The sequence below is a fragment of the Rhinatrema bivittatum genome, chromosome 6, assembly GCF_901001135.1.
Source record: "Rhinatrema bivittatum chromosome 6, aRhiBiv1.1, whole genome shotgun sequence".
NCBI lineage: Eukaryota > Metazoa > Chordata > Amphibia > Gymnophiona > Rhinatrematidae > Rhinatrema > Rhinatrema bivittatum.
Window position 1 is genome coordinate 205,847,248 of NC_042620.1, and position 26,680 is coordinate 205,873,927.

Sequence of the window (26,680 nt, forward strand, 5' to 3'; positions counted from 1 at the left end):
GATACCATTTCAGTTTCATTGCTAGAGCATCTTTTATTTTCCAATACAGAAAAGGCATTTTTTATTAGTATTACTTGATAAGAGTGGGTGTTTCTGTGTCCCAGATCTTTTTCTACTGAAGTTCACCATAATTTGTTTATTCCTAGATTTCTGGATGCTGTGTAAGCAGGGATGGACATCCTAGCTGCACAACTAGGGAGAGAGGGAGTCTCCAGGTCACAGGTCTTATCCTTCCAGAGCCCACTGTATACCATTTATTCTTGGGTTTCTAGATCTTCCATGAGAATTGGAGCATCTTTTCTGAATGCTGTGAAATGGTGGAGGTTTCTTTGGTGGTTATCAATCCCTGTTTAGCCTTTGTTATTGAAGCTAATTCTGCTTTAATTTGAAACAACTCTTTTTTTTCATTGAAGAGAAATGTATACAAAGGGGCAGATTTTAAAAGGTGCGCGCGTGCATCCATGTGAACGCCAACGTGCGCGCATGTTATAAAATCGGTGGGACGCTTGCACATGTGCACTGGATTTTGTAATCCGCGCGAATATGTGTGGGCGGCGCACGCAAGGGGTGGGGGGAGACTTCCACAATTTTTGCGAGGCGACACATCCCAGCCTTCCCCAGTTCCCTTCCCTCACCTAACCTCCCTTCTCTTTCCCCTCTCCTCCCCACCCCCTAAATCCTACCTTTTTTCTTTTTTTCTTTTTTTCTTCTTGTTCTGCAACTTACTTTTGCTCCCGAGCTGAAGTAAGCTGCGCTCACCGGCAGCTGGCTGGCACGCGAGGTTCCGGGACAGCGAACAAAGGCGCTATCTCGACCCACCCCCCCCCCCGCCTGCCCCTTGCAGGAAGGCAGTCACTTGTGCGCATACCGGCCTTTACGTGTGTGGCTGGGCCTTGTGGAAAATTGGCTCGGAGAGCGCATGACCCGGCCATGCATGTAAAGGCCGTATTTTACGTGCGCAGCCAATTTAAAATCTACCCAAAATTGGGCAAGTTCTAAGTCTCCAGATGGTTTGCCTTAAGACCAAGGGCACAATAAATAGTCATTTTGTTAATTTATTTTGATATGGAACACATTTAATATAAGATTTTCAAAGTACTTTTTTTTAACCAGTTCGGTTCCCTACCTAGCAAGACTATAATTTTCAGACTGGATACATATTTGCAACATTCGCAGACACATTTTATCCATGGACTTTGCACTAATTTTCAAGAGGAAAGTATGTACATGCTTTCACATTGAAAACTGGCTAAGGAAAATTACCCACATAAATTTACATCTATTTTGTGCAGGTGGTTTTCCTGACCAAAAGTACACACATGTTTTTGCATTTTCAAAAGTTATGTGCGTAATTCCAAAACTCACCCCCAACTTTACCCCCAAGAATGATTCCTCTTACTGCAGATAAAAGTACGTGCTTAGTTGCACTACTTTTTTTTGAAATTAATACTTTTATTAACTTTCAATATAACAACATTATCACAGTAGCAGTATGAATACAGCGTATAGAATACATCCCCAATTCCCTCCTCCCTCCCCAACCCCCACCTAGGTGGGGGAGCTCAATTCGGTTTGTAACAGAAGTCCCCAGGAAAAAAAAAAAAAAAAAAGACATATTCTTATTCACTCCCCCAAAGACACTCCTACCCCCTATAGATGGTGCTTTGGCTCCACTCCCCCCCCAATTCTCCAAAAACCTCTAAACTCGTAGTCTAACCACTAGTTACAGACAAGAAATATAGTCCACAAATGGTTTCCAAGATGCTCGAAAAGAGGCCATTCTCCCATATTTAGCAGCTGTTAAAGAGGCCAGGCGAAAATATGAATGTAATTTATCTACGATCTCCGCTATCCTCGGTACCTGGTCGGTTTTCCACCGAACTGCTATCAATGTGCGAGCGGCTATAAAGGTTTGTGAACAAAAACGCTGCTGAGGTTTAGAAAGGGCATCTGGGAACACATGCAGCAAGGCCATCATGGCCGTCGCCTGGAGAGGCTCCTGGAGCAGGTCACTCAGCCAGGCAAATAAAAGATCCCAAAAGCTTTGAATTGTTGGACAGTCCCACCAAATGTGGAAATATGTACCTCTATTTCCACATTTACGCCAGCAGGTGTCTGCAGCACTCGGATATATCTTGTGGACTTTTTCTGGGGTGAGATACCATCTGTATATCATTTTATAACAATTTTCACGTAATCCCTAGTTGCACTACTTTTGCGTGCATACAGGGCAAGCAATTTTCTGAAAGCCCATCTCCATGGGTAAAGAACTGTTTTACTTGCAGAAATGACTCTGAAAATCACTCTCCCTTGCCTAACTGAAACGAACCAAAAGAGGATGATGTGATTTTTTTGCTCTCGGATATGCTTAGTGGGCTTCCTAGTTTTTGCCATAAACTGTGTGCTGAAGGAAAAGGTGGAGCGGAAAATGTGAATTGGAATAGTCATGCAGTAAATGATTCTATCCCTCTAAAATGGGAGTTAGCTTATACATAGAAACATAGAAATGACGGCAGAAGAAGACCAAATGGCCCATCCAGTCTGCCCAGCAAGCTTTCATACTTATTTTTCTCATACTTATCCATTACTCTGACCGGTGAGGTCAGGGCCCTTTTTGGTAACTTTTTGGTTCTGATTTTCTTCCACCCCCACCAATTGATGTAGAGAGCAGTGCTGGAGCTGCATCAATATGAAGTATCAAGCCTAATTGGTTAGGGGTAGTAACCACTGCAATTCGCAAGCTACTCCCAACGCTTATTTGTTTGCCCAGCCTGTGCAATTTAGTCCTTGTTGGTTGTTGTCTGAATATAAATCCTCTTTTCTTCATTCCCCCTGCTGTTGAAACAGTGAGCTGCACTGTATATGTATTCAAAGTGAAGTATCAGGCTTGATTGGTTCAGGGTAGTAACCGCCGTAACAAGCAAGCTACTCCCACGCTTATTTGTTTTTCCAGTCTGTGCAATTAAGTCCCTGTTGGTTGTTTGAATATAAAACCTCTTTTCTTCACTCCCCCTGCCATTGAAGCAGAGAGCTGCTGGGATATGCATTGAAAGTGAAGTATCAGGCTAATTTGGTTTGGGGTAGTAATTGCCGTAACAAGCAAGCTACTTCCATGCTTATTTGTGAATGCAGATCCTTTCCCCCACATTTCCTCTTGCCGTTGAAGCATAGAGCAAAGTTGGAGTTGCATTAACCGTGTGTATGTTTATTGAATAAGGATAGTAGCCATCATTCCTGCAAGCCACCCCAATGCCTCTTCTCTTCATTTCATTCACATCCTCAAGACTTTATGGATCCACAGTGTTTATCCCACGCCCTTTTGAAATCCTTTACAGTTTTGGTCCTCACCACTTCTTCCAGAAGGGTGTTCCAGGCATCCACTACCCTCTCCGTAAAGAAATACTTCCTGACATTGGTTCTGAGTCTTCCTCCCTGGAGTTTTAAATCATGACCCCTGGTTCTGCTGATTTTTTTCAAATGGAAAATGTTTGTCGTTGACTTTGGATCATTAAAACTTTTCAAGTATCTGAAAGACTGTATCATATCACCCCTGTCTCTCCTTTCCTCCAGGGTATGCATATTTAGATTCTTCAATCTCTCCTCATAAGTCATTCGATGAAGACACTCCACCTTTTTGGTCGCCCTTCTCTGGACCGCCTCTATCCTGTCTCTGTCCCTTCTGAGATATGGTCTCCAGAACTGAACACAGTATGCCAGGTGAGGTCTCACCAAGGACCTGTACAAGGGGATAATCACTTCCCTTTTCTTACTCGATATCCCTCTCTCTATGCAGCCTAGCATTCTTCTGGCTTTAGCTATCGCTTTGTTGCATTGTTTTGCTGACTTCAGATCGCTAGACAGAAGATTATGAATGTTTATTTGTTGGAAGTTTGCATAATTTGGCTATTCTGATGTTTACTGACTCTCTAGACTGTACCCTGTCACTTTTTGACTTATCACATGTTATTATGTCTTCAGTTTTTAAGCATCCAAATATATCAGTTTTAAGTGATTTTAAAATACATGCAGTTGTCCCCTTTCTAGTTCAGTGAGGGATCTTTAATGCACAAAGAATGTGTGGCAGGGCTTCAGCAACTGCTTAAATAACCTATCTATGAGGCTGCTCATTTTTTAGACCTCCATTTTTGCCCTGACCATATGAAGAATTTAATATTTGTGAAAATGAGATTAATCCTGTGGCCTGATCCAGTCATTTTAATCACTTTTAAGTTATGTAGTTTAATACAGTTTGATTGTGCTAAGAGAGCATCTGTTTCTAGGTGGGAAAAAAAAAGACCTAACTCCATTAAATTTTATATCTGTTTTGACTGATCTTCCCTAGATGCCTGAGGTACAGTTTATAAATGATCAGGTAAATTTCCAGAATAGGGCCCTAACTGCTACAGTAAATATGACTGTTACCAGTTAAGAACAGAATCATTAATGGGTTACTCTTTTCCCCTTGGTTCTCTGAAGAGCTGCATTACCTAAACACCAGCATGGAAATTAAAATGCCTTTGCTAAAATTTGCTTCCCAAGAGAACAGAACTATTTACTGATTAGATATTTGAAGTATAATCAGGAAACAATATAGTAACATAGTTAAAGACGGCAGCTAAAGACTGAAATCTACCTAGCAAATTGCTTAGAGTAGTAATTGCCCAAATGTGTGGATGAGATAACAGGCAGACTGTGATACATTACAGGAGGACCTTGCAAGACTGGAAGATTGGGCATCCAAATGGCAGATGAAATTTAATGTGGACAAGTGCAAGGTGTTGCATATAGGGAAAAATAACCCTTGCTGTAGTTACACGATGTTAGGTTCCATATTAGGAGCTACCACCCAGGAAAAAGATCTAGGCGTCATAGTGGATAATACTTTAAAATCGTCGGCTCAGTGTGCTGCAGCAGTGAAAAAAGCAAATAGAATATTAGGAATTATTAGGAAAGGAATGGTTAATAAAACAGAAAATGTCATAATGCCTCTATATCGCTCCATGGTGAGACCGCACCTGGAATACTGTGTTCAATTCTGGTCGCCGCATCTCAAAAAAGATATAGTTGCGATGGAGAAGGTACAGAGAAGGGCAACCAAAATGATAAAGGGGATGGAACAGCTCCCCTATGAGGAAAGGCTGAAGAGGTTAGGGTTGTTCAGCTTGGAGAAGAGACAGCTGAGGGGGGATATAACAGAGGTCTTTAAGATCATGAGAGGTCTTGAAAGAGTAGATGTGACTCGGTTATTTACACTTTCGAATAATAGAAGGACTAGGGGGCATTCCATGAAGTTAGCAAATAGCACATTTAAGACTAATCGGAGAAAATTCTTTTTCACTCAATGCACAATAAAGCTCTGGAATTTGTTGCCAGAGGATGTGGTTAGTGTAGTTAGTGTAGCTGGGTTCAAAAAAGGTTTGGATAAATTATTGGAGGAGAAGTCCATTAACGGCTATTAATCAAGTTTATTTGGGGAATAGCCACTGCTATTAATTGCATCGGTAGCATGGGATCTTCTTAGTGTTTGGATAATTGCCAGGTTCTTATGGCCTGGTTTGGCCTCTGTTGGAAACAGGATGCTGGGCTTGATGGACCCTTGGTCTGACCCAGCATGGCAATTTCTTATGTTCTTATGTGCTTTTTTTGGAACTGGGGAATATTCTGGTGCTGCTGTTAACATTTAAAAAAGAGAGAGAGCAGCTTTTAATCAGTGGTAGACAACTTCAGTTTTGGAGTGCCACAAATGAGTCTGGTTTTCAGGGCATCCACCATGAATATGCATGAGATACATCTGCATAAAATGGAGGCAATACATGGAAATATATCTCATGCATATTCATGGTGGATATCCTGAAAACCAGATCTGTTTGTGGCAGTCCAGGACTGGAATAACTTATCCCTGAATAAGATCATGGGGGAAAGCCAATAGTCACTCACAAGCACAAAGTTCAGAGGAAGGTATTTTCAAAAGATATTGGTATAACAAGGAAGCTATGATATCCTGATAGAGAGGCTGTGGTAAAGGCTGAGGTAGCTCAGATAGATTTAAATAACAAGCACACAGATATGAATGACTCCAAACTGCATCTGCATTTGTGGAAACACAAATAAAAACTTTCTTTAAAACGTCAGTATTTGAATGCCAGAAGTCTGAGAAAAGTGTGGGCCACTAAACAAAGAAACAGACATAATGCGCATCTTAGAGACCTAGTAGAAAGAGGATAACCAATGGAACACTGTGATACCAGGGTACAAATTATATTGATATGACAGGGCAGATAAAATTGGCAGTGGGTGGCACTATATCTTAAGGATGGCATAGAGTCAAGAAGGATAAAAGCTCTGGGGAAGAGTTCAATAGCTGGGGTATATTATTGCCTATTGGGCCAGAATGAGGACACAAACAGTAAAATGCTAATTGAGGTTAGAAAGGCTAATAAAACTTGCAACAGAGTAACAATGGGAGATTTCAATTGCCCTCAATATTGGCTGGGTAAATTTCATATCACACCAGGACATGTTAAGGAGGTAAAGTTCCTAATTACTATAAATGATTGCTACATGTGGCAGCTGGTCATGGAACAAATGAGGAGGTGAAACTATTTTAGATCTAGTTCTAGTTCAGGATATTTATTTATTTATTTATTTATTAACTTTTTTTACCGACATTCGTGAAGCACATCATGCCGGTTTACAATGAACTCAGGCGGAAAAATACAATAGAGCAATAAAACAAGGGAGGAGAGAGGGGAAGGAGGATAAGAAGGGGAAGCGGGAAGAGGGGAAGGAGAGAGGGTAGGAGGATAAGGAGGGGTGGGGGAGGGAGGGGATAAGGAGGGGATGGGAAAGGCAGAAAAGATAGATGAAGTAAAAACAAAATAGAGGAAACTATGTACAGTTGACAATATGTACAGTTACAATCAACTTAAATAGAGCTAAGGAAGTATTGAAAAACCGGCAGTATTATCTGGGCGACTGTATTCACTTAAATATAGCTTATTTAAGGGGTAAACTAGAAGGATTTAGGGGCGGCCGGGAGGCACTGGGATCACTGGGGTAACTAGGAGGGTTGTGGAGGGGCAGAGGGTCAGAGGGTGCAGAGGGTAAAGCAGTGGTAAAGCTGGAGGATCCATTAGGCCAAGCTAGAGGATCCATTAGGCCAAGAATGCCATGAGTGTCATGCGAGGCCATTTTCAGTGGCACTTTAGTGGCAGCACAGGTGAATAGAAGCTTAGCCAACTCTCTGGCCACCACTGTTGTTCCTATGTAAGCAGGAAGTGCTGAGCTGGTGAAACACCTCCTCCCTCATGCCAGCAGCAGGAGATCCATTTTACAGGATCTTATCGCAAGACTGCCCCCACGGCAGCAGGAAATGAAGTTTGGTTAAACATGACTCTTATTGCCTCCCACTTCATGACTCAGCCGTCTATTTACTCCCATGGCGGCTGAAAAGAGGAAGTATCCAATGGCCACCAGCAGATCTCATCCTGCTGGTGGCTGAAGATTAAGACAGGCCGGGCAGGCTGTCACAGAGCACATCTTGCAGCAATGGAATTGAGAGGGAGGACCCAGTGGCCCAGGCCCTGAGATTGTATGTCTGAACCTCTGTGTGTGGGTGAAAGTCTGAGTGTGTGTGTGTAGGGGGGAGGGGGAATGGGCAAGAGCCTGTGAGTGTGTATGATTGCATGTGGAAGAGAGAGAGAACATGTGTCTGTGACTGCATGGGAGAGAAAGTGAGAGCATGTGTATGCTTACATGTGGAAGAGAGAGAACATGTGTCTGTGACTGCATGGGAGAGAAAGTGAGAGCATGTGTATGCTTACATGTGGAAGAGAGAGAACATGTGTCTGTGACTGCATGGGGAGAAAGTGAGAGCATGTGTATGCTTACATGTGGAAGAGAGAGAGAGCATAAGTGTGTCTGTGTGTGCATGAGAGAGCAAGCATGTGTGTGATTGCATGTGAGAGAGCATGGGTATATGTGACTGCTGTTGGGGAGAGATACAGGGTGTGTGTGATTGCATATGGAAGACTGAGAAAAAGCATGTATGTATGATTGCATGTGGATTGCATATGGAAGAAAGCGTGTGTGTGATTGCATATGGAAGAGACAGTGAACATGTGTGTGATTTCATTTGGGAAAGAGAGCGCGCGAATGTGTATGAATGCATGTGGAGGAGAGAGAGGATGCTTGTGTGTGATTGCATGTGGAAGAATGAGAGCATGTGTGTGATTGCATGTTGAAGAGAGCGAATGTGCGTGATTGTATGTGGAAGAGTGAGTGCGTGATTGCATGTGGAAGAGAGAGAGCGAGTGTGTGATTGCATGTGGAAGAGAGAGAGAGCGAGTGTATGATTGCAGGTGGAAGAGAGAGCGAGTGTATGATTGCATGTGGAAGAGAAAGACAGAATTTGTGTGTGTTGGAGAGTTTGTGTATGCGAGAGGGGAGAAAGTTATGAGCTGGATTTTCAAAAGGTTACGCGCGCCGGGCCTATTTTATAGAGGCCCGGCGACGGAGAGGGGAATCGGGTGAAAACCCTTTTGTGTGCTTTACCTGCTACTGCCGCCTGAACCGGGGGTTCGTGGAGTCTTTTTCGAGCCCCGATGGACAGGTGGAGTTAATTTGCCCGGCTACCCCAAACCGGAACTGGAGGCGGGACTATAAGAATTGTGCCGACTGCGTTGCCTGATTGAGAGGGGAATCGGGTGAAAACCCTTGTGTGCTTTACCTGCTACTGCCACCTGAACCGGGGGTTCGTGGAGTCTTTTTCGAGCCCCGACGGACAGGTGGAGTTAATTTGCCCAGCTACCCCGAACCGGAACCGGAATTGGAGGCAGGACTATAAAAACTGTGCCAACGGCGGCGCGCAGTCGACGCCAGGCGCGCTGCCAAAGCCGCGCGCGCCTAAGGAGCATGCGCAGGTATGTACAGCTTAGCCTGGCTTTGCCTGATTTGGCTGATTTGCCTGAAAACTCCAGAATTGTAAGTTGAAAATTACATTGAATATTTTGCAAAGGTTTACACCCATATCCCTCCCCACGAGATCTGTTCTTAAAGAGTATATTAGTACAAAAATCCAAACTGCATCCCGAAGTGTCCAGGTTTTCTTTTCAATTTATATTATGCCTCACACAAAGAGAAAGGCAAGATTGCGCCTTGTCTCTAATATTTCTTCAATACCAGGACAAAGATCGGTAGCGGATTGGCTGGAAACCTCTCAATTGATCCCCGAGGTACAGGCCGCTGTGCGGGATGATTTAGAGCCAAATCTCCCTTACCTGGCCCCTGAAATATCCTTAAGTCCCGGGGCACCTGAAGTACCATTTCCTCCTGGCAATAAGGTGACTTCTCCCTTAGTAGAGCAAGAGGAAAACCAGAAGGAAGAAACTAGATCTGGAATTACATTAAGTCTGCAAGAAGAGGAAATGAAAAGGAGTAATAATTTGGAAGAAGATCTGGAGATAAGTGAAGAAGGAGGATCTCAAACAGAACCTAGAGACTCTAGCACACCTAAGATGTCTAATAAAAAGGTTATGGATTTAACAGAGTTAGTTAAAGTGAAAGCAATGAAACCTAATACAGTAACATTAGATTCTCTTTGGAATTATATGGTAAAGATTGATTCCCTTATTGTAAATCTGACAGGTGAAGTAAGACAAACAAATGTATCTCTGAAGGAGAATAGTAAAAAGATTCAAGAACATCAAGAGAAACTAGGCAATATAGAGAACCGGTTAAAGCAAGTTGAGAGTATTCAGGAGTCTCAGATAAAAAATGAAATGATATATCAAAGGAAAATAGAATCTTTGGAAAATACTGTTAGGGCATTAAATATAAGAATTACAAATTTTCCTATTTCAGATTATATAACACCAATTGACTTGTTTAAATCATATGTCATTAAAATTCTCAATATACCGGAACAAGCTACACCAGTAGTAGTTAGAGCTTTCTATATTGGGGTAAAGAAAAGTAAAGAGCAGAGAGAAAACGTCAGTAATGAGAGAGAACAAAAAGTAGAATCATCTATAAACATATCAGACTTATTACAGAAGTCTCAAGATGAATTAGAAATTAAAGAAAGAGGTACTTTATTAGTGCAATTTGCTTTTTTAACGGATAAGGATAATGTTTTAAAATTATTCTTTCGGGATAGATCTAAAATCTTTTATGGACAGAAAGTTTGGGTCTTCCCCGACTTGGAAAAAAACACACAATTACGCAGAAAAAGGTTTTTGGGTTTTAAAAAAGAGGTAGAAGAAAAAGGAGGTTTCTTTCTTTTAAAGTACCCTTGCAGGTGTGTAATTAAATTTGGGGGAAAGGATTATTCCTTTTTAGACCCAGAACAGTTAAAAACCCTTCTTGGAAAATAGGAACAGGTGATTAAAGAAAAATAGAGTTCCATGTACTTGAATAATTATGTTTATTTCCTGGTAGGAGACTCCTTTTCCTTTCTTTAATGTAACTGATCTCAAAACTTTTCCTATAGTTAGAAGAGTTATTTACCCAAAACAATTTTTGGATTTTTGATTGTTTGTTTTGATTTCATTTTGGATGTAAAGACTTGTATTGCGATTTGATGAGATATTTTATAAAATTCTTGTATTGGATCTGAAAATTCATAAATAAAAAATTAAAAAAAAAAAAAAAGGCCCGGCGACGTGCGTAAAGCCCCAGACGCGTGTAAGTCCCGGAGCTTTACAAAAGGGGCGGTCCGGGGGTGCGGCCAGAGGCCTCCGCACAGCCGCTCGGCTGGCATGTGAAACTTACTTCAGACCCAGGGCTGAAGTAAGTTTTAAAACAAACAAAAAAAATCATCAAAAGTAGGAGGGAAAGAGCGGGGGAGGTAGGGGAAGGGAAGGGAAGGTGGGATGGGAGGTAGGAAAGTTCCCTCCGAGGACGCTCAAATTTTGGTGGCGAAACTCGGTCAGAGTCGGGCAATTTTAATACATCTCCACTACAATAAGCCAGCTATAGCGTGTGCACATGAAGGCCGCACGCGCTCCTTTTAAATTCTACCCATATGTGCACGCTCCTCCACCCCAACTAATTTATGACAATCTTAAGGTGACTGGAAATCAAAAGTTCTCAGGTATCGAAACTAGTTTTTTTATCCTTATAAGTTTTAATTTTTATTGGGTATTATTTGATGTGCCTGCTGTTTTGAAATATTTTATTGGTGTTTGGAAATTTTTTTAAAATTGTCTATACATTTTAAATTATTGGATGTTATTCTATTCATCAGGCGTCGATATTCAAAAGCCATTTCGATGGATAACTGAAAAGCTATCTAAATGGCTACCTGGCTATATTGAGAGCTGTAAGCGCTAAATTCTAGCCACAAAATGAGTTATGTGGCGAGAATTTAGCCGCTTAAGTCAGAGGCGTTCCAGGGGCTGGCAGGATGCATTTGGGGCACATCAGAGTTAGTTTAACGCTGGTCGGCTCATACGGTTGACCTAAAGTTAGCCAATTTAGCATAACTGGCTAACTTTAAGATAGCCAGGGATATTCAGCGGCACAGTTGTGCCGCTGAATATCCCCATTAAGTTAGTCTGATAGCTATATCCGGCTAACTTAACTAGCTGCTCTGCAGCTGAATATTGACCTCCAGATGTTTTGAAATATTTATTGTTTTTATTGTTATGGTTTTACTAGTATGATTGATGTTTTATATTTCTTAATTTTGTTTAATTTTATATAAGGCATGGTTATATTTCTGTTTTGATAAAACGAAAAGAAATACATGCCGGATGTCCTTTAAAATGCTTTATTGTAGTGGAGACATATTAAAATTGCCCGACTCTGGCCGAGTTTCGCCACCTAATGAGTGGCTGCCTCAGGGGCTGTATACGTTAGGAATTGAGGTATCAAGTTGAGGTCATGTTAATTTAAAACACCTGACACAATGCTGCACCACAAGTGTTCATTCAGACAACATATATTTAGAGAAGAAATATTACTGATTGCATCATCCACAATAGGGACATGTCATTTAAACCGTAGCTAGATGACAAGTCTCCACTCGTTGCATCATTAGGTGGTGAAACTCGGTCAGAGTCGGGCAATTTTAATACATCTCCATACAATAAAGCATTTTAAAGGACATCCGGCAACTATTTCTTTTCGTTATATTTCTGTTTTTACATTGTTATACTGCATACAGTTTGCCTTGTTGCAGTTTTCAGTTTTTGTCTGCATGTTACTAGTTATACTTTTTATGGTCACTTTATTCTGTATTTGGTTAGGTTCTGCATTTGTGACTGAAATGAAGTATTCTGTTAACTAGCATTTAGATTTTGTATAGGGATCTATAGTAGCTTGACCTTTTTGAAGATCAAACTGCTTAGGCATCTGAAACCTTTACTCGATGCAACCAATTTTAGAACCATATTTCAAGCCTTAATTTTCACCGGTTTTGACTATTATAATGCTCTACAACTTGGTATACCAGCGCCTTTTAGACTTTTTCAAGTCACACAAAATACTGCTTCCCATATTCTAATGGGACTGAACAGAAGGCTACACATTACACCAGTTTTATACAATCTACACTAGTTACCAATCTGCTGGTGTGTACAATATAAAGCCACCACCATTATTCATATAATATTTGAAATCCTGATTAACCTTGGACCAGTATCTTTTGTTAAAAATCTATGTGCTATCCAGATCACTGTGTTCAAGTCAATCCCGGCTTCTATCTGTTTCTTCACTGAAGCACTCTCATTTGGCTGTAACCAATGAATGTGTATTTTCTGTTGCTGGTGCAGTTCTCTGAAACTCTCTCCCTGGTCCTCTAAGAATCACCGCCTGCACTAAAAGTTTTAAGAAACTAATAACAACCCATCTTTTTAAGCTAGCTTTTCAGTTAGATACTTAACTGCCTTAAGTAGTACTTATAAATGTAGCTGTTTACAAGTTATCATAGGCGGTATTACATTTTTTTATTCATTTTTATGTTTAACTTGCTTTTATGGTTTTTTTTTTATAGTAATTAGATTTTAATCATTAGGAATGTCTCATTTCTGTAAACTGCCATGAGTCTACCATCTACGCAGTATAGGAATTTTTAAAAATAAATAAATAATATTGAGAAATAAACAACATTATGCTAGCCAACATACAGTCCCCAGAATCTAGGGTGGTTTCAAAGAAAAAAAGAGCAGATGACACTAATAATAATAAAAGAAAAAATATATGTATATAAAAAGAAAGAAAAATCTGAAAAGATTTTTAAACTAATGCTTGTGAGCTAAACATTGCAGATACTACACCTACCACCACTCACACCACCTATTAGCTACCACCACCGACTTGTACAGAAACCTCATCAAGAAAACTCCTAAGTTGCTTAGGATCATAAAAATGATCCTAAGCAACTTAGCTAACTTTAACATGCACTTGCAAGGATATTGAAGAAAAAATTCCCCAGTTAGGGCTAAAAACTCCTAGTGTGTTGCCAAAATATCTTCCTCCTAATCAGCGCTGATCTACAAATGTCAGGGAAAAACCAAACTGTATGACCCACAAACTATTTCTAGCTCAATAAAGAGCCTCATCATTGAATTTGTATTCAATTCAAGAACAAAAGAAACTAATAGAGTGTCTTGAGAATTTTTGAGAAATGCGGTCAAGTTCCAAACTGTCCAAAGTCACTTGATCTTGATTACAAACTTCTGGAGCTGATGAGTTTGTGTGTGCTTCTTAGATGGGAAAAAGAAAACCCTGTTAAAGGAAGCAAAGAGCCCCAAGTATTAAGATTGAAACATCTCCTAAAAGGTTCCACCAGACTAGTCATAGGAACCTGGGTGACACTGAGGACTCATATTTAACTCTTTCATCCAGTTTTCCATCATTTCCAATTTACATTGGAAGAATAGTGTTCACATTCTGTACAGTTATTTGCTCTTCTACGAGCTCCAATTTACCACTCTGAGGAAACTAATAACTTGCTCCTTGTATTCCTTGAAGAATGATTTCATGCCTTCCTTTGTCCTACTCACAATGTGCTCCAAGTTAGTGACAGCCTGCCAAACAGACTCCAGTGTGATAACTTCAGGCCTCTCCAACTTGCTAGCTCTAACTGTGGAGAGACTGGGGAGGGCCACTGCACTACTTCATTTCATACTGCTGAATTTCCACCTCCATTTTCGTCCCGTAGTGACCCCTGTTCAACTGCGGCCTTCCTTCAACCAACCAGCCTCTCTTTGGGTACCTGGGTAGCCTGCACTGCTGTCTACAATAACCCTACTGCTGCTAAATCAGGGATAGCCTGCAACAAAGTCACAACGTGGGTGGTGGCCTCTCATGACGCTGCTCTTGCGACACCTAAGTGGTTGCCTTCCTAGTTTTGGAGAGGCCTCACGGCCATGGGGCTAAGCAAGACTTCAGCCTTGGGCTGAAAAGAGGCTTCTTCCCTCCCATTGGCAACAAGATGCGTAGTTTCCAACTCCAAGGCTGACAAACTCGGGATGGCAAAAAGTCAAACGGACAGCTTTGAAGAGGTGGCTGAGTCAGAGGGGAGCACCTGAACTCATCCTTTCCTTTCCATCAGCACAGAGGAAAAAGGTATAATAGGAAAAGTTGTCTTAGTGTTAAGAGACCTGATAATGCAGTGTCTTATCTCTCAAATGCCATCTTGAAAACCCCATTAATGAATGTTAGACAATACTGTCCCAGTAGAAATCCCTGAGGTATTCCATTATTTACCTCTTTCCATTATGAAAACTGACTTATTGCAAACCACAAACTCTATTTGATTTTTAGCTTTAACTTCAACTCCTGCTGGTCTCATGGTTTCTTGGACTCAAGCTGTCTAAAATCATGGTATCACCAGTACTCAAAGAGCAGTGCAAATAGTTATGGCTAAGAAAGTGCATAACCTTTTCTTTGGGGGGGTTTATGTTTCTGTTGGTTTATAGCTTTCTTAAAACAAAAATGGTTTATGAAAACAGGGGTGTATAGCCCCGAAAAAGTCCTATTCAAATAAATGCACTCATTTGGAGAATGTGATATTTACTACCTCTATTCTAGCTCAAATAAATAAAAAAAAACATTGGACATATTTAAGGAAGGGACATATTTAAGGAAGGGCTGATCCAGGGACTTAACTAATTGCCTTTATTATGGGTGAGAAGCACATTTTTTCTTTATGCAATATAATAGATTGGGGTAGGCAACTCTTATCTTATAGTCCCACAAACAGACTGGGTTTTCAGGATATCCACAATGAATATGTATGAGGTGTATTTGGTACACTGCCTCCATTGTATGCTGCCAAAGAACGTGGTCAAGGCAACTAGCATAGCAGGATTTAAAAAGGTTTGGATAAGTTCCTGGAGGAAAGGTCCAGAACACATTTTTAGCCAAGTAGACTAAAGCATGCTATTGCTATACCTGGGAGTAACAGGAAATAGATCTCTTTATGGGATTTTCCTGGGACTTGTGCCCTGGATTGGCCACTGTTGGAGGCAGGATGCAGCTGTCAATGGACCTCAGTCTGATACAACATGGCATTTCTTATGTTATAAATATATCTCATTTAATCAAATACAATTTCATTCGAGGTTAAATGCTTAAAAGCATAAATTATAATTTATAATGCTCTAACAAACTCTACCAGGGGAGGTATCAGATATAGTGCTCACAGTCTCACAGGCTCTTGCCCTATACAGGGCTGCAACCCTTCTCATGTATCGGCACTGTTATATTTTACGTCATCTACCATTACCCCATGGTGAGCCTGTTATTTTCTGTGTATAATAAATTACCAAAAGTTTTTAAAAGAATTTTTTGATTTTTTTACCCGTGAAAACTATTCACCATTATATGTGATCTCTCTATTTAATATCTCTCTATTTAATTACTCAATATTATAACAGCACTTATCTTTTTTACTTTGCGCTCATTTGTTTGTTGTCAGCTGGCTTCCTGCAGGAAGCCAGCTGACAACAAACAAATGAGCGCAAAGTAAAAAAGATAAGTGCTGTTATAATATTGAGTAATTAAATAGAGAGATATTAAATAGAGAGATCACATATAATGGTGAATAGTTTTCACGGGTAAAAAAATCAAAAAATTCTTTTAAAAACTTTTGGTAATTTATTATACACAGAAAATAACAGGCTCACCATGGGGTAATGGTAGATGACGTAAAATATAACAGTGCCGATACATGAGAAGGGTTGCAGCCCTGTATAGGGCAAGAGCCTGTGAGACTGTGAGCACTATATCTGATACCTCCCCTGGTAGAGTTTGTTAGAGCATTATAAATTATAATTTATGCTTTTAAGCATTTAACCTCGAATGAAATTGTATTTGATTAATTGATAAATTTTGAGGTACTGAGCCGTTGTATAGGTTTTATAAATATATCTCATGCATATTCAATGTAAATATCTTGAAAGCCACTCCAGTTTGTGGTACTCCAGAGCCAAAATTGTCTACTTCTGCTCTTTCATCTTTCCCTGAATTACTACCTATAGTCCTAGGCAGAGCTGTTAGGCAAGGTGGACTCAATGGATCTCTGGCTTTCTTGAAATCTAAACTATGCAACTATGCAACTAGTTTTTCCAGTCTGGCACATCAAAGAGAAATAGCAAGTCTCTAAAATGTGGAACCATTCTAGAAGTAAGGAACGGTATCATTGTGGTTTAAAGCTCCCTATTATACAAGGACAAAATACAAAAAATTCTTCTTACTTAATATCAGTGCCATAGAGCATCTGGACTGTAGAGAAGGGTCTTGATTTTTGTAACTGAAGTTATTTTCGGCAACATACACAAGCGCACACACATGATGCTGCTTTGCGAGTTAGCGTACAACTACTAGCAAGCTGGCACAGCAGACTGAAGATAACGGAAGAGCGTGGCACTTACGGAGTGCTGATGCGGGAATGCGCCCAGCGGGGAGGCTCCATATAAGCCAGAGAGGTATGACGAAGGACTCTACAGTGGGAAAGAAACTGGTCAGTTGATGTTGCACTAAACAGCAGCAAAGCCAGGAATATGACCCATTTCAGGATAAGAAGAGCACAGGGAGGGTAATTTTAAAACTCATTCCCATGGGTAAAACAGTGCTTTACCTACAGAAATGGACTTTTGGAAAAACGTACCATCCCTATATGCACGTAAACTTACATGCGTAGTAACGCTACATATGAAACTTTACCTGCAGCAAAGGGAAGCATTCACGGGGGTAGGATTGAGGAGGGGGTTGTATTTAAATGCTTACTTTTGAATTTTTCAAAACTATGCATGCAATGTTTCTTGAGAAACCTACCCACATAAATTAGCAGGTGTAAATACATGCAGATAGTTTTCCTAGGTAATTTTCTAAGTATAAATATGTGTGGAATTTCACTTTGAAAATTACTGTAAAGTCCATAGGTAAAGAATACTGTGAAACTTTGTACCAATATGGGACATTAGAAAATTACTATCATACTGTCCTAAGAAGAAGACAAAGTCAGTGAGTCCTACTGTCAGGGTATATGAGGAAAAGTTGCATGATGAAAAGAGTCAATGAACAGCAGAAACAGATTATTCAGCACTAGCTCTCTCTCTCTCTAACTGCAATGTTATTAATACTCTAAAATAAAAAATCTTTAACTATCCAAACTGTTTTGAAAAAGTCTTCATGTATTTCAGTTATGCAAGTTTACATGTCAATCTATGTGTGTGGAACATTTATATATATATAATTTATTTATTTTATTTACAAAAATGTATATTACGCTTCCTCATCAGATATACTGTTCAAGGTGAATATATAGTAACATAGCAGTGATGGTCCATCCAGTCTGCCCAGCAAGTTGTTTATGGTAGTAACTGCCGCATCATGCAGGTTACCCCTATGCATATTATTTTATTTATTTATTTATTTATATATTTCCCGCCCTCTCCATTAATATCATTTCCTGATGTTGGTTCCAAGTCATCTCCGCTGGAATTTCATATTGTGACACCTAGTTATACAGGTTCCTTTCCAATGGAAAAGGTTTGATATTTCTGCATCATTAATTCCTTTTAGGAGTCTAAAGGTCTGCATCATATCTCCCCTGCTCCTCCTCTCCTCTAGGATATACATATTTAAATGCTTAAGCCTCTCCTCATAGGTCTTCCAAAACAGATCCCACCCCATTTTGGTCACTTTCCTCTGGACCTTTTCCATCTTGTCTCTATCCCCTTTGAGATAGGGTCTCTAGAATTGAGCATGATACTCCAGGTGAGACCTCACCATGCATCTGTTCAAAGGCAAAATCACCTCCTTTTTTCTGTTGGTTATTCCAGCATACTTCTGGCTTTAACTACCGCCTTGTCAAAGTGCTTCATTGCCTTCAGGTCACCAATCATCCCAAGGTCTCACTCCCAGTTTGTGCATATTAGTCTTTTGCCCCCATCACACATAGCTCTTTTGAATTACCACACCCACACATGCATGAGTTTGTAATTCTTGGCATTGAATTTCAGCTGCCAATTTTTTGTCCACTCTTCAAGTTTATTTAAATTGCTTTTCATTTTCTCTACTCCTCAAGCCTGTACACTCTCTTGCAGATCTTAGTATCATCTGCAAAAAGACAAACTTTTCCTTCTAACCCCTCCAAAATGTCACTGACAAAGATACTGAACAGAACTAATCCTAAAACTGATCCTTGAGGCACTATGCTTAATACCAATCTCTCATCACAGCAGGTTTCATTTACCATTACACAATTTCTTCTGTGAGTCAACCATTTTGTAATCCACTCACTACCTTGCTGCCCACACCCAAACCACTTTTTATTCATAAGGCTCCTAAGTGGACCATTTACAAAGCTTTTCTGAAATCTAAGTAAATCACAATGAGTGCTCTTCCTTGATCCAATTCTCTAGTCACCCAATGAAAAAAAACAATCAGATTTGTCTGACAGGACCTTCCCTTGTTGAATCTATGCTGCCTTGGGTCCATCAATCCACCAGATTGTAGATAGTTCACTTACCTTTCCTTCAGCAGAGTCTCCAGTTTTTATAATGCTATGTAGGATATATTACGAGGTAGCTTCCGGTTGTCAGTTACATGCTCTTTTTGAATGAACATGGAGTATCACAACGATACTGTATTAAGGTAAAAGCTTGTGTGTACATTTTCTTGGAAATGCCTATATGTACTATAGGAGGTTTTATAATGAGGGGTAATAAACGATATAATTGATAGTATGTGGTATGTTTATGTTTCAGTGGAAACGAACAGTTTAAAGATACAGCAACTTTATGAGAGTCAGATAATTTAAAAAAATCTTTTCCGATGTGACAAGAATTGGGTTACCAGGAAGTTAATTTAAGGTTTGTAGAAGTTTTTTTATGTCTAAAGAAGGCAAGTTTTTTAACACAACAGTAACACACCTCATTTATGGGTCTTTTCCAGTTGTTTTACGATTTAAAGTTAAACCACTATATTTAAGTATTATGTTGGAAGGCAGGACTACCCAGTGAATCCCGGCTGGTTTATATAGCATCACTTCAATTTCATCATAAACATTCCCCTAATGAATACTATAAATTAGGTGAAACAAAGGCCTTTGTTGGGACTCTATTAATACAATAAAATTAGGGCTTGGATTGTATTTAAACCAGGGATTTAATGTAAATATTGGAAGGAAATGTTGATTTAAAAATACAGCATACATAAGATGTAATTAACTAGATAAGTATGACTATTATTTATTAAAAAAAAGGGTGTTATTAAAAGAAGCAAAAAATCATTCTTAGGATTTGAGCAATATCTAAGCGGTAATACATTACTGTGTATAAACATTTCCTTTTTCTATATATGTGGTATTGGATTAACATATCATCTTAGATGATATGTATTGAGAAGGGTAACAAAGTTTTTTATTGGATGGATGAGTGAGTACTGTGTTGAGTTCACTGTGTGTATGGTGTACGCAGTAGTTTAATAATACAGTATATGTGAACACTAATTGGTAAAGCAATTGATGTTAGGTTTTGGTTTTTTTAAAGGTCTTGATATATAATATGATTTGTTGAAATTTTCTAATAAAAATCTTTTTGTATATTTAAAAGCAATTTTGTGACATAGATGAACATATTCTCATATATATTTTTGTGTGTATATATATATATATATATATGTAAGGGTACTCAAAAATCTGCCCCTTACTAGCTGAGTATGACTTTTAGTGGAATGGTAAGTGTGGTCTCAGTAGGTTAATCTGCCAGCATTGTAAGTCAGACTCTGCCTCAATGTGTAAGATCAGTGTATTGCAGGTTTGTTAAGTGTAGTGTACTACTCACTGTTGGGAAGGGTTTGTGATCTAACAAAACTCATGTGCCCATGAGACATAGAGGCAGTTAGCCTTAGCACAGGGCTGATGAAGCAGGTCCTCCTTGTGGAGGACACTTGGGTGGGACTGTCCTTCACAGGGACAAGGTCTGAAGGAGTCACATGTGAGTTGTAGAAGGCAAGGCTAATTCCTGTTTTTCCATTTCCATTTATTTGGACTTGAATTCCCTGCCTTTTGCTAACAGCATCAAGGTGGACTATAATAAAAGAACAAATAATACACAAAATATTAATTAAAATTCAATAATCATAAAAAAAAATAAAAACAACAAATAAAAATGCAAAAACAAAAATTATGTTTAAAATAAATGTAAACTGAGCCACACACTAGTCCCATCTTATCCCTGAGGAAGAAAAACCTTCATAAAATCAGGCATCTTTCCAAAAATTTGGTCAAAAAGCTAGGTGTTATTTAACATTCCAAAGTGTAATTAATAAATTTAGCCCAAAGTTCCTGGATGGCTGAATTCCAGATAACTGGACTACAGTAAATGGAAGTCAAACAGATCTCCAAAAGTGATGGAATACGTAAGAGACCTTGTTGAGAAGACGAGAAGACCTAAGGGACCTGGCAAGAGTATAACTCTGCAGGTGCTCTGAAAAGTATTTAAGTGAATTTGTATTGCTCCCTGTTGTAAGTCTGTAATGTTTGCTATTATTGATTGCTGTTTGTATGTTGGAAAATGTAAAATAAAGAGCTGAAAAAAAAGAAACGTATTTAAGAGTATTCTTTTACAAATGTTTAAAAATTGTAGAAACAATTTTAAATGTAGATCTCACTTTATTGGAAAACCACTGCATATTATGCAAAACAAAAGAAAAATGATCAAATCTCTTTTACTTGGTTAAAAGTTTAGCTGCTATGTTCTGAAGTAATTCCAACCTTTTAATACTACTTGTAGATAATCCTATATATATATATATATATATATATTGTACTTTATATATAAAGTACAATTTGTTAGTGTTTTATCACTTACAAGTTATAGAAATTTCTCCTTTCACTCATAAGTAGTGAGAATAAAACTTTTGTCCACCAAGCAAACCATCATATATTCAGATAAACAACTTCCATCTCAAGTACTACTAAAAAACATTTCATTCATTTAAAAATCAAATGCACACGCAGAATATGAATATGCCACAAATAATCAAATTTCCTTTTATGCATGTGCACAGTAGGATCACATCTAGAGGCAAAATGTTTGTTTTGGTTTGTTCATGTGTTTCTTAGGTCACCAAAATTAATGTGGTTTGTGTCACAGACGCAAACAAATCAATAGACTCCGTGAACTACCTAGCAAGAAGAGTTACAAAGCTTGGCAGTGGCACACACTACCTGCTGGCTGGCTATGCTTATGAACTGTACTACAGTACAATAATACAACTAATAATTCTCACAGTGTGTGCAAAAGTGTCTCACATACACTGTATGTGCCAACTTCTTTTGCATACACACAAAGTCTGAGACAGAGACAGAGAAGAAACAGGTAAATTGCTGTTCACTGCAATCTGACTCTGGAGCTAATAGTAGCTGCAGATTAGAAGACTGCACTATAGAGTTTGATATAAAATGACATTTTCACTCCACCCTATTCACTGCTTCTCTCACCACTACCCTACCCAGAACTGCAGTGCCCCTGTCTCTCACGTTATAAGAGCAACAGTGAAGAAGAAAGCCCTTTGCCCAAATTCTTCTCTCTCTCCTTTTCACAATCTCTTTTTCAAAAAGTTGTTCGTTTGGCTCAGAAAGAGCTTTAGGAACACACAACCATACTCTGAGAGATCCAGCATCATGGGTATGTTAGCAAGACAAGATGGCAGCAGCATCCCTCAGGGTGTAGCATCAGGGGCGTGGCAGCAACACCCCCAAGGTATAGCATCAAGGGTATGACTGCAACCACAGTGGTAAAAACCAAAACGGAATTAGCAGTGATAAAAGTTCTGGGCACGTGAGAAGGCTAAGAGTAGAACAGGTAGGAAAAGTGACAGACTAAAATAGCATGAAGGCGAAGCCTACTGGGTACAGCAGCAAGCTGCAAACTAGAGAAGCCAGGATTCAAATTCGTGACACTTCTTGTGACTTTGGGCAAGTTTCTACACTCGCCATTACCTCAGGTGCAAACTTAGGGCCTGATTTCCTAAAGTTGTTTCCTCATTCTGTTTCTATGGGAAAAAAAGCTTAGTAAATAAAGCCCTTAGATTGTAAGCCCTCTGGGGATAGGGAAATATATACAGGTCCTGAATACAATCTGCTTTGAAGGCAGAAAATAAAATGAAAAAATGAAAAAATAAATAAGGCAATGAACCAAGAAAAGAGTGAGAGGAGAAAAGTTTATTTTCTCTTTTCTTCAAATTTTTTTCTTTGTGGGAACAAAATAACTAAGAGAGAAGCAGGGTAAGGCCAAATGTAAACAGGGCAGTAACAATAGTAGAACAAAAAGCATTGAACCAGGTGGATGGGAAAAGAGGTTTAATTTTTTTTCTCTCTTAATATTTTTTCTTTTTTGGGGACAGCGCACCTCAGTATAATAAAGAAGCGGGGTAGGAGGAAAAGGCTTGGCAATAACAGACAGTAGGAGAATAATACAGCAAGGTCTGTGAACCAGGAGAGAGGCAAGGCAGCAGCTGCAACAAGCGAGACAAATGACATCACCACAGCAAGGTAAGGAGTGCAAAAACCAAGGGCATTGGCTCAATGTAGCTGTGCTTTCAGTTCTCCTGCCAGTTGTTTGGAAATTCTAGGAAACCAAGTAAAGGGAGACTGTTTTTTCAACAACCTGGTGCCAGCCTTGAATGATGAGGGCTCATGATGTTCCCCTTTATTGAGACGATATGTTCAGTAGGCATGCCGGGTAGGAAAGGTATTGCTTGACCATTTCGGCCAGATCCCAGACTTGTGCGTCCAATATAACCTGTCTTCGATGGGTTCTGTGAGAAAGTATGCCAGAGAAATTTCTGCTGGAGTTTCCTTTGCTGGGGTGGGGTGAGGGTCTCTGCCGCCAGCTGTTGTAGCTATGGCCTGAGTCAGGAGAAACGGTTTTGTGGAAGCAATGCGAGTGTGGCATATCGAGGTGCAGGAGGAAGTAACATCTGACAGGGTGCTACTTGTGCTCACAGTAATCAGTGGGATGGCCACTCCTTCCTAGGTTGCATCCCCACTGCATCTCTTTCATGCAAGTGAGACCCAGGGGCCCGGAGGGCAATATTCCCTTTCATCCGTGTGTCACAAACTGTAGCAAGCATGTAAGTCTCCTTCACTGTCTGGTTTTTCTGCCTTTCTTGCACCTGCTGGTGCCGAGGAGTACGCTAGCTGCAACACCTCTGCTGGCAGTCCCTCATACTCATGGAAACTTTTTCTCCTCCAGAAAATTTATTTTGGGGATGAACCCCACCCCAGGGTTTATTTTACTGCTGCTGGCACTGGGGCTGAGGGTGGACCAGGAAGTAAAAAAACCAGGAGCATCACTCACTCTCTGTATCTGTACTTTATGCTCTTCCTGGGGAAACCTCCCTGCCCCTGTCAGCATCATCTGTCTCCTTCAGCTCTTCACTGGAGCCTAGGACACTACTAGAGGCCCCAAATGCTCCTCAGCTAGTTGTTCAATATCCTTTGATTCAGGGAATCAGGACATGATTCTCCATCGGAAGACTGATGCTTGATCTTGACTGGTCCTGCTTCCTGTCTTCTTCCCTGTTTCTTCTTGCCCCGGCTCATCAGACTATGACGTCTCTGGCAGGGATTGGTTGCTAAGTTACCTTGAGCAGAAAAAAAATCAAGCTCAGCAGAGAAACCCCCCCCCCCCCAAAAAAAAAAACATGCTGGCTCTTGTAGGTTTACTTGGCCCAGAGAATATTATGATAAATGAAAATGAATATAAATGAAAATTGTCGTCATTTTTGTGGGTGCCCTCCATTCATTTTGGGGAACCATGAATAAAACAAAAATGGCCTCATCTGTTCCCTTTAACCCATTCATTTCAAACATGTGCACATACCTAGTTCAAAGATACACACGTGTTGCCAGAATTAATATATATTGAGGCAAATATTTAATAAAAGTTCTGTGGATCGGCAGGGTATACATTTTATAAATAAATAAATATAAGCTGAGCACCTAAATTTATGGGCCTAAAACCTAGGGCCTAAATTAAGTCCTGCTATTCATTGTACTAGGTTTAGGATCCTAAGTTCAGTATCTAGTGCTGAAAATCAGTACTAAGTACCTTTTTTCCTTCCCTAACTGCCCCTGTAGCCACCCACTTTTTAGAGTCTTAAAGTGGTACTCAACCATAGTACATTTTCAAAAGGACCAATTTAGGATGCTAAGTCTCAAAATTAGGAAATACAGCTTTTGAAAATTGAGTTCTGAGCAATTAAATTTAGGGACCTAAGTTAAGGGTTTAAACTAGGTTCATAACTTTAGGTTCCTAAAATTGAAACACCTAAATTTAAGCTTGTTATTCACATGCTTAACTTTAGGACCCTATCCCCCTCATTTATCAAAATGCGCTAAGGCATTTTTGCATGCGTTAAGGGCTTATTGCATGCGAAAAGCGCCATCAACGCATGCGATAGCACCATATCGTATGGTGTGATGCAAATCTGAAAAAGAGGAGTTAGGGGCAGGATTTACTGTTTTGCAAAGCCCTATTGCATGGCTTTAATGCTGATTTAAGCTACAACCTTTTCAGGAGTGTTAAGTTGTGTGATAGCTTGCATTATGGCTGTATCAGCTGTTGTGATGTTCTTTGTGGATGCTGGTTTTGATAGTTTGAAGCTGCGAGAGAGAGAGCGAGAGAGAGAGACTCTAGCCATGATGCCCTGACCCTAGATATGTATTTCCATCTCTATGGGAGGCCCATCTACTAACTCGAGGTTTAGGTATTAGTGTAGGGGGTTAGGGGCCATTGTGACATTCAAAGTGAGACGTACGAACAGAACAGTGCTCTCTTGTGGACATTTGATGATCCTCGAAGTGAGGAAACTCACCCAAAGATGAGATTTGTGCAGTGTTCTCTCAACCTAGCTTGATGTTACCCAGGTAGAGAGTCCATCAAGCTAGGTTGAGAGAACATTGCACAAATCTCATCTTTGGGCGAGTTTCCTCACTCCGAGGGTCATCAAATGTTCCAAAGAGAGCACTGTTCTGTTCGTACGTCTCACATTGAATGTCAAAGTGGACCCTAATACTGGTGAAGTAAGGGAGAAAGCTTTTTCTATTGCCAGACCCATACTTCAGAATACATTGCCTGACTGCCTGAGATCAACAACTGATTTAAAAATTGTTCAGAAAAGGACTCAAAACATGGCTATTCAAAGAAGAATATGGTTAGACTCTCAAGATATAATTATACATTCCAGAGTGTAATTTTGTCTTTTTTTGTTTTTGGTCTTACTTTTTTATATTTTTAAGATTTTATTTGTATTTTGATTTTTAATGTGTTTATGTTTTGATGATATTGTGATAGCTGTTTATTTTATGTCACCTCATGTATGTTTGGTTGTAAAACACTTTGATCTCCTTTTCTGTTTGGAACAGCAGTATACAAAAGTTTTTAAAATAAATAACTAAATAATGTATTCACTATTTCTGTAAAAATTAGCTATGTTTACTAGTCATTTTTACTCCCACTAATCCTCAACTTATTGGTCACCCTTTGGTCTTTACATTGCTAAAATATTCCATAGCCTACTAAAGTAGAGATTACCAACTCCATGGGACAGAAACAATCCTTTTCTACAGTTAATCCAAATATGCAAATGAAAACTCTTATGCATCTCATTTTGCATGCAAATATCTATTATGAATAATAATTGGAGATATATTGAAAACTAGATCTATTTATGGTCTTCAAAGACTATACTTGGGGATCCTAATGGTCACAGAAGAATAGCAAACCTTCAGGAGATGGCTCATTGTGGTCATTCAACCAAGAAAATTATAGCAAGGCTGCAGTATGTAAGGTAATTTAACTTTAAAGACTTAAGAAATGCCTCCTGGCATTATAAGCAGTAATCATATAGCACTTTGGTCCACAGAAGGAAAAATAATTCTGTAATTTAAAAGTTATTTTATATGTAATTGAAGATTTGGAACTCTATCTCCTCCCTGGCAATATTTCAATCCCTTTCTCAGCCTAATAAAGGGGACAAAAGGCAATCAAATGCAGAATACTCAGAACAAAAAAATACTACAAATACTGGAATCTCAGAGAAGGGGACTGTAAATCCAGGTGGGGGTCTTGGCATTCACAATATAATTTTCCACTCTGCTAAACATAAGACTTGCCATATGAGGTCAGTCCAAAGATCCATGAAGTCCAGTGTCCTG

At 39.6% G+C, this 26,680-nt stretch overlaps 1 protein-coding gene across 2 annotated transcripts in view; it reads right to left on the reverse strand.

Moving 5' to 3' along the window:
- Positions 1–26,680, reverse strand: part of IGF2BP2 (insulin like growth factor 2 mRNA binding protein 2) — a 340,693-nt gene that overhangs the window by 31,882 nt on the left and 282,131 nt on the right. The window contains exon 11 of one of the 2 annotated variants that reach the window (XM_029606479.1): positions 16,881–16,949. The exons of the other annotated variant lie outside the window; for it this stretch is intronic. Coding sequence (XP_029462339.1) covers positions 16,881–16,949 — 69 coding nt within the window. The remainder of the gene's footprint in view (positions 1–16,880; positions 16,950–26,680) is intronic. 2 annotated transcript variants of the gene reach the window in all.